The following is an 8,803-nucleotide window of genomic DNA, read 5'->3' as shown; positions in this document are numbered from 1 at the left end:
TATACCTCCTCCCTTGTAGTTTCTGCTTCCTCCAAGTGTCTTTTTTTCCTCTTTTTTTGTTTTTCGCATATCAGGGAAGCCTTTTTTTTTTGTCTTTTGTCTTTTTTCCGTGTCCGGCAACGGATCGCAACCCTCAGTGTTGCCCCCGTACCGGACCGGGGACCGGCAACGGGATCGCAAGCCTCGGTGTTGCTCCCGCGCCTCGCTCAGCCAGTGAGCGGGAGCCGGTCTGTATGTGGGATCCGAACCCTCGGACGGGAGCGCCACCGCGCTTCCCAAGCGGCGCACTATCCAGTGCGCCAGCGGGCCGGCCCTATATATATCATTTTTATATTGAGGGAAGCATGGAAACTTTAGCTCCCTTTATGTACCTTCCCTTCCCCGTCTATAATTGTTATAAACATTTCCTTTGCATACTTTTAGAACCATTTGGTGTTATAAATTTTGCTTCAACCACCCAGTATAATTTAGAAAAAACAAGGAATAAAAGGAATGTTTATGTATTTACCTGAATTTTTGCTTGATAGGTTCTTTCTTTTTTCTTGATATTCCAAGGATTCTTCTTTTATCAATTCCTTTCTGTTTAGGGAACTTCCTTTCACTATTCTCGTAGTGTAAGTCAGCTGATGATGAATTTTCTTAATTTTCTTTTATCTGAGAATGTTTGAGTTGCCCCTCATTTACGAAGGATATTTTGGCTAGATATAGGATTCTGGACTGGCTGATGGTTATTTTATTCCAGCACTTTATTCCACCCTGTACCAGCCACCAAATCAAAACCAAACCAAACCAAAACCAAAACCAAACACCATGCCACTTCCTTCTCCATGGTTTCTAATGAGAAATCTGTTGTCATTTGAATTTTCACCCCTATGGGTAAGGTGTCATGTCTCTCTTGATGCTTTCAAGATTTTTTTTCTTTGTCTTTAGCATTAAGAAGTTCGCTATGATGTGTCTTAGTGTGGAATTTTTGTGTTTATCCTATATGAGTTTTACTCACCTTTCTGAACTGGAGGTTTATGTCATTTGCTAAATATGGAAAGTTTTCAGCCATTATTTCTGTGAGTACTTTTTCAGCTCTGCCTACTTCCTTTTCTCTTGAGACTCTGATAACACAATGGCAGAGCTTTTCTTATAGTCCCACAGGACTATTCATGATTTTTTTTGTCTCTGTTGTTCAGATTGGGTTACTTTTATTTCTCTATCTACCTGTTTACTGACTCTATTCTCTATCCCATCTGATAGAGTTTGAGTATGTTGTCCCTCCAAAGCTCATGTCAAAATATGATCCCCAATGTGGCAATGTTGGGAGCTGTTTGGGTCATAAGGGGTGGATCCTTCTGAATAGATTAATACCCTCCTTGGAGGTGGGGGTAGTGAGTGAGTTCTCACTCTCTTAGTTCCTGTGAGAGTTGGTTGTTTAAAAGGACCCTGGTACCTCTCCTTCTCTCTCTCTCTCACTTTCTCTTGCCACGTGAACTTGCACCTACCGGCTGCCTGCAGTTTTCTGCCATGAGTAAAAGCAGCCTGAGGCCTGCACCAGATGCAACTGTCCCAGAATCATGAGCCAAATAATCTCTTTTCTTTATAAATTATCCAGTCTCAAGGATTCTGTTATAGCAACACAGAAATGGACTAATCCACCATCCATTCTACTGAAGCCTACTTATGGAGTTTTTAATTTTGGTTATTGTACTTTCAGTTCTAAACTTTCCATTTGGTTCTTTTTTATACCTTATAATTATTTACTGAGACTTTTGATTTCTTTGCTGATATTGAAGCAGTCATGTGATGGCTGATTTAACATCTTTGTCAGATAATTCTAACATCCCTGTCATCTTCGTGCTGGCATCTGTCGATTGTCTTTTTCATTCAGTTTGAGGTTTTCCTGTTTCTTGGTACAGTGAATTTTTTTCAATTGAAATTAGGACATTTTGGGTGTCATGTTATTAGATTCTGGATTTTATTTAAGCCTCTTGTTTTAGCTGGCTGCTTCTGACACTGCCTTGGCAGAAGAAGGGGGTGTGCAGGTCATTTCCACTGTTTACTGCCAGATAGGGGTAGAAGTCAGGTTTCCCACTCTGCCTCCACTGATGCTTGGGTGCTCCTCATTACTGCTGTGTGGGGTTAGGAGTCCTATATCCCCACTAGGCCTGCACTAATACCTGTGGAGTGGGAGGAACTAAATTGTGATCTGACCTTTTGAAAAATCAGGAGAGAGAAATAACAGCCAGTTTCCCAAACAACAACAAAAAACCTTGCTGGGTTCATTGTAATACATTCTGTTTTATGGAATAACAAGTTGCCCGATTGTAGAATTGCAATAAAGCCAACTGAGGTCTTTAAACTAAATGAGTTGTAATTGTGTTCTTTGACAATAGTGATCACAGGTGAAATATTATAGGAAGGCACTACTTTTAAGTCTCAGACAAGCACGAGGTGTGATTATTATTAATGTACTCCTTCCTCTTCAGGTTGATTGCCTGTTTTACCATTCAGATCTCAATTCCACTGTCACCTCCTTAGAGAAGGCTCCAGGACCACTGTGTCTAAAGTAGCTCCCCTTTCCCCATCACTCTCAATTCCGTCCTGATTTTAGTTAAGACACTGCTCACCTGAGAACTGCTTTCATTTTTTGCTTGCTTATTGATTACCTGTCTTTCTGCCCACACTAGAATAAAAGCTCCCAGAGGGCAGAGCCCTTGTTTTGTACCCCCCAGGCCTGTAACAGTTCATGGTAAATGGCGGACCCTCAAGTTTTGGTGAGTCAGGATAACAGTGGTTAAGTGTGAAGACTCCAGAGGAGGAGTACCTGGATTTGAAGCCCAGCTTCTCAATTTCGGTGACATTAGGCAAGTTATTCAACTTCTCCATGCCTCACTTACGCCACGAGTAAAATGGGAGATTCTGATAATATATACGTAATAGACTTTTTAATACATGTAAAGTACTAGAACAGTGCCTGGCACATAGTAAGTCTTACTTAAATGTTGTTTTCTACTCCTCAACGAGTGAATAGAGTTGTTAATACGTTAATGTGCACGCGACCCTGTAAGTGTATCAGATATGCTCCGCTGCCTCGGGTTTCGCAGTAAAATGACTTACTCTTTTGGTAACACTAGTTGCTTCGCTCCACTGCCCCGCGTCACCTGCCTGGCCCGCCACCGTTTAGCGGAAGGGGAGGTGCGGTTCCCAATTCCGGCAGGTTCCCAATCACCCACGGGTGGCACTGCTCGGGGTTCTCCCAGGCCGGGGATGAACGAGCCCCGGCGGAGCATTTCTCCTGGGACGGGAAGCCCGAGCCTACGGTGGCCCAATGCTGCGTCCGGGAACATAAGGGACACCCCGTAAAACTCCGGCTGCAGTTGACCGAGGACGCTTCCGACCCACGCCAGCCTCTTGCCTTCAAACCGCCTTGGCCCTTGTGATCGAGAGGCGGAGCGATCGGGGTCAGGGCGGGGCGGAGCGATCGGGGAGGAGGCGGGGCGGAGACGCGGGCAAGAGGCCACTGACTCGGCGCTGCGGGCTCCACCTCTCGCTCTCCCGGGCCGGCGCTGCGGACGCGCTCCAGCCGGGTAAGGGCGCCGCTGGCCGGCAGGACCGAGCCGCGGGGGTGGGGACCCGGGCGGGGCAGGGTCCGGACGGGGATGCGCGCAGCGGGAGGTGCTTTCATAGGCGCAGAGGCTGACCCTGCCGGAACGGGGAAGGATTTTCTTCTTTCTGCTCCACGCTGTGAGCGGGCGCCCCACTCCAGGTGAGGGATCTGTCCCCTTCGATCCGGAAAGAAGGGACAGGTGCGGACCGCGGCGCGGCAGCACTTTCCCGGCGGCCACCGCCTCTCCGCCTCCCTGGCTCCGGCGCTCACCTCTCAGGAGGAGCACCCGCCCCTTTTCCCTTGGGTCCCACTGCCGAAGCCCCCCAGCAAGCGCAGCCCGGGGTTCACTTCCCAGCCGCGCGGCAGGGTTGACTCCCCCTCTCTGGATGGGTGGCAGCGCAGTCTTGACTGAAAATCGTCAGTGTTGGGGAAGCTGTTCCACAGTTGCACGTGTCCGAGTGCCTCATCCCATCAAGTTCACATTTTTTTTCTGAGCAGTTGTGTTTGACTCTTGAAAACGTAGGTCTAGAGCCTTGACCTGGGAGTGCACTTTCCCCGGGATCCTAAATTTACTTTTGATTTGATTTGACTTTTTTTCATGGACGAATAACATGTTGCTGTGTACCAGGTTCAGAAGCAATCTCATCTATTGCCATTCTTTGGAAATTGGAGTATTTGATTGGAAGGGTTGATCTCAATGTCAACTTGGAACCACAGGGTGGCTGGTGGTGAAGTGTTTGAAGGCTACCCAATGCCGTTTTAATTTTGCGCATATGCCCTGTCTTCTTCCAATGAGTGCGTATTTTCCCCTCAGGAAATTCTGAGAATTTACTCCCTTTATTCCCTAGGTGATTATTTACTAAAGGGCTGTGGAGGAAAAACAAACAAACAAACACAAATAAACAAAACAACACCAACAAATTACCGGGTCTCCCATATAAATTTTTGGATTTAACAGATTAGTTTGTGATGCTGGTAGCTCCTTGGTCCACAAGAATCACATGTAGTATGGAATACCGTGATTTATACAGGAAAAGTATGGATAATTTTCACATTACGTATTTGAAAGTATTTTTTAGTTTAGTTACATTTTCAGTGTTTATGTAAGACATACTTTTCCCGTAGTCCAATTAATCTGATAAATATATTACTACTCTTGCCAACTCAGGATGCTTACTGTAGTGTGTTTATGTTAATGATCTTGATTCTTCTCACAAGGGTGTGTACATTCTGGCTTGTGGAACTGTATCGGGCAGGTGTTGTAAACATGCAAATCAGTGCTGTGCTCTAATTAGCAATACGTTTGCCTCACATAGGTCCTTGAAGTAGAATTTTCACATCTTCCCAAATAAGAAAGAATATAGAATATTAATGTATGCTGCAGCATTTTTAACCTTTTTACCTACTTCATTCTGTATCAAGATAGTTGTGTTTTCTCAGCAGCTATTTACTCAAGGACAGGGGCTGTGTTTTTTTGTGTGTGTGTGTTTAATTTATAAAGAAACAATTTCTTACAGTTTTGGAGTCTGGGAAGTCCATGGACCAGGGGGTGCATCTGGGGACGGTCTTCTTCTGGGAGGGAACTTCCTACAGTGTCTCATGGCAGCAGGCTGTTACATGGTGGGAGACTGGCAAGAGCAAGAGCAGGGGCTGTGTTTTATCAGACCATGGTAAAGCTTATAGAATGGCAACCTTTGCTCCCAGAAGTCAACCCTTGACAGGGAGGTTGGTGGGGTTGTGGGCGGTGTCTGGCCCACTTTTATGCTTGGGAAAGAATTGCTGGCCTCTCTGCCTTCCTTTGGGCATCCAGAGTGCATGGAGGCTGGGCCTTGGGCCACCAACCACACCTCTGCCTATAGGTTTCTTCAGGTTGACCAGGTTGGTGCCTCTCCTCCCTGCCCCAGCTCTTCGAGCTCCTGGCTTCCATTGCTGCTCCTCCTCCCAGATTCTCATCCCTAGGGAGAATCACCATATTGTTCAGGGCAGGGGCCTTCATCCATAGAGTTAGCAGGGGTGTTGATCCTCTGCCTGGTGCTGGGTCCCCTGTGGATGCCTCGTAAATGTCTGTTGAAGCCAGTGTTGCTTGTTTCAGAGTCTTTACTATGCTCTATTCTTGTCCAGTGTACAGCTGGCAAAGTGGAGTAACTGAAGTCGAACCTGGATCAACCCATAGGAGCCAGCAACCTTGGTTGGATTAGGGTCATAAATTGGGCATTTAGGTCTGTTAGAAAGGAGTGAAATTGGCTCATGGTCACTGGCAATTGTAAAATTATCCTGTACCATGTGATTATGCCATTAGAATAGCTTTGTTGAAAAATACACAAAAACATAACAACCCAGAGGAGATGGACTTACTGGTTGCCTCCACCTGGGCTTGCCTCTTTGTCTCTGCCCTAGCTCAAACGGTCCTTCCTGGATTGGGTTATGAGTGTTAATTTCCCCACCGTGTTTGACTGCCCAGAGCTCAGATGACCACAGCTACTGTGGTCTAGCTGTAGATAATTACATTTTCTTTTGTTTAGAGGATACAAGGATGGAATTTTTCAAAACAGGTGGTTATTTGGGAAACAAAGAAAAAGCAAACAAATGTAAAAATGTGTGGGCATAGAAGCCAATGTATTTTTTTGTTTTGTTTTTTAGTTTTAAACTTTAATCCAAGTTACATTTCTCCCTTTCCAGAAACAGCCACTTGTAATTCTTTGGCATTTATTGCTTATGGTTGATACTTCTTGAGTTTTTCACTTGTAAGCATTATTTATCGACTTCCTACTGTGGAAGGTGATGAGTTGGCTTTCTTTTCCCTTCCGATTCCCACCACAAGCACAGCTTCCCTGTTGTTCCATCTTTGTAATAGTTAAAAAAAGAATACTGTGTTTTGTTTTGTTTTGTCAGATGGCCGGTACAGGGATCAAAGCCTGGACCTTGGTGTTATCAGTGCCACACTAAAGAGAATATTGATTAATGGTTAGATCAATGTTCATAGCTAAGCCACGCACAACTTTTTGTTTTCCTTGGACCTAAATTTCTTTGTTCATTTTGTACTCATCAGTAATTGAACCCGCAACTCTTGGCCAGTTTTCTAAATCTTTCCTCAAATACACCTGGCATTCTATCAATTTTGTTTTCCCCAAAGAAGCTGTTCCTGAGCCTCCTGGCTTGCTGTAATCTGGACTGGTTGCCTTCTACACATGGGGGCACAGTTGTCACCCTGAGGGCCTTCCTTCATTATCATCTTGGGGATTCCCATCATCTCTCTGTTGTGTTGGATCTTCTGGTACCTGTAGCACACACCTTCCTCTATTTTGGTAGACTCCCTTGGTATGGTAAAGCATATCCTCAAGGAGATTCCTGGAAAGGGATGCACGGGATGTCTATTTTTCTGAGACCATGAATGGGTAATAAAATTATCTATTTTCCACTGACAATTGATAGTTTGGTTGAGCGTAGAATTCTGAGATGGAAAGTTTGAAGGCATTGTTCTCTTGCCTTCTAGCTTGTGGTGTTACTGTTGAGAAATTCAGAACTGTTCTGATTCCTCAGTTTTTGCTTGTAAATCTGTGTACAGGCTGTATACCTGCTATGGCCTCTCTGGGAGTTTATAGAATGTTCTCCTGGCCTCCACAATTCCTGAAATTTTATGATGCTGTTTCCTGGTGTGAGTCTTTTTCATCTCTTTGCTGGGCTCTTTGAATCTGGAAACTTACATCCTTCAGTTTGGGAAATTTTCTTGAATTATCTCATTGGTAATTTCTTCGCTTCTATTTTCTGTGATGTGTTTTTGAGAAACTCATGTTGTTCAGATATTGCATATTTTGGACTTGACCTCTAATTTTCTTACCTTTGCTTTCCTAATTTCTATCTCTTTATTTCTTGGTTTTTCTTTTGGGGAGATTTTATCAATTTTATTATCCAAGACTTCCATTGAATTTTTCATGACTGTAGTCATATTTTTAATATTTTAAATTAAACGATTTTTTGGTTCTCTGAATATATAAGGGTACATCAAAAAGTTCTTGGAAGGATTCATATTATCTTTTATTTTCATTTTTCCATGATCTTTTTGAAGTACTTTCATATTTACATGTATATGTTTATGTGTGGTTTGTGTATTTCTTTCCTTCTTGTTTTTGTTTTATAGTTTCAGTGTCTTCTCTTACCTTCCTGAGCAGCTTGATGATTTTTTGGGAGAAATTTTTTTTTCCTGTACAAACTCAGTTTTCCCAAGTTGGCTTTTGTCTTTTCATTTGTTTAGGTCTCTGTCTTTCATATTAGAGGGTTTCCTCATGTTTCTAATGCCCTTGGTTGTCTCCTAACATTTGAGTAGGGAGGGATTAAAAAGATGAAGATGTGGATAGGCTTGTCCACTGGGAACTCTGCTGTAGAGTGATCTGGCTGGGCCTTTTATTTGGGGAACCTCTGATGTTATTACCTCTTGGGCTGGTGAGAGTCCTCGAGAAAGCTTTTCCGGTCTTTTTTCTGGAAATTGAAGGAGAACCTGGTTGCTAGCAAACTGAGAACTAAGTGGAGCAGAAGGTTGCAAGTCTCAGCATCCAGTATGCAGATGCTCAGAGCCTTCTGCGCTGTTTCAGTAATGCACCTGAGCTGCCTGATGGACACCTTCGGGGTGGAGGTGGGTGGGGACGAAACTTCAGGTTTTTTTTGCTGGGGTAGGGAAGGGGAAGTTACCCAACTACTCAGAGTGGCTGAAGGGATCTGAGAGATCCAACATTTAAAAAATACTTTAAAAAGTATTTTAATTTTTAGCCCACATCTCCCTGCAGAAGGTCCAGTTGCCTTTAATTATTTAGCCTTTTGGAGATCTCATGGTATAAATCTGGTTGTTTATTGGTTTCCCCTTGCCCCACCAAAATGTTTTTGTTATTGTCTTCTTGTTCTCTCCATCCTTGCTGGTTTATATACTAAAGAAAAAAATTCCTTTGCTGTCATTTTTTTGGGCTTTCACCAGGGTGAGAAAGTAGAAGTTTTTGTTCAGTCTGCCTTTAGTGCCTTGAATATAGATTTCTTAACCAACCTCTACCTTGAGACTAGCCTGGTTCAGTCACGGCAGTGTGCTGCTATGTTCTCTGCCTTTACCCACAGTAAACATTTCTTTTCTCTTTTCTTTTCTTTTGTTTTTTTCACAGTAAACATTTCTTTTTTTTTTTTTTTTTTGTCTTTTGTCTTTTTCCGTGTCCGGCAACGGATCGC

General features: G+C 43.7%; 2 protein-coding genes across 2 annotated transcripts in view; one reads left to right on the top strand and one right to left on the bottom strand.

Moving 5' to 3' along the window:
* The window catches only part of LOC103592664, an 11,085-nt gene extending 7,412 nt beyond the window's left edge, over positions 1-3,673 (bottom strand). The window contains 1 exon segment of the mRNA XM_008575466.1: positions 3,166-3,673. Within this exon segment, the coding sequence (XP_008573688.1) occupies positions 3,166-3,673 (508 nt within the window).
* Positions 3,674-3,697: 24 nt separating this feature from the next.
* TEC (tec protein tyrosine kinase) overlaps positions 3,698-8,803 on the top strand; it is a 130,259-nt gene continuing 125,153 nt past the window's right edge. Inside the window, exon 1 of the mRNA XM_008575462.1 lies at positions 3,698-3,754. The gene's annotated coding sequence lies outside the window, so the exon portion shown is untranslated. The remainder of the gene's footprint in view (positions 3,755-8,803) is intronic.

This window comes from Galeopterus variegatus, unplaced genomic scaffold, assembly GCF_000696425.1.
Source record: "Galeopterus variegatus unplaced genomic scaffold, G_variegatus-3.0.2 Scaffold1193, whole genome shotgun sequence".
In the NCBI taxonomy this organism is placed as follows: domain Eukaryota; kingdom Metazoa; phylum Chordata; class Mammalia; order Dermoptera; family Cynocephalidae; genus Galeopterus; species Galeopterus variegatus.
This window is presented reverse-complemented; position numbering and strand designations above follow the sequence as displayed.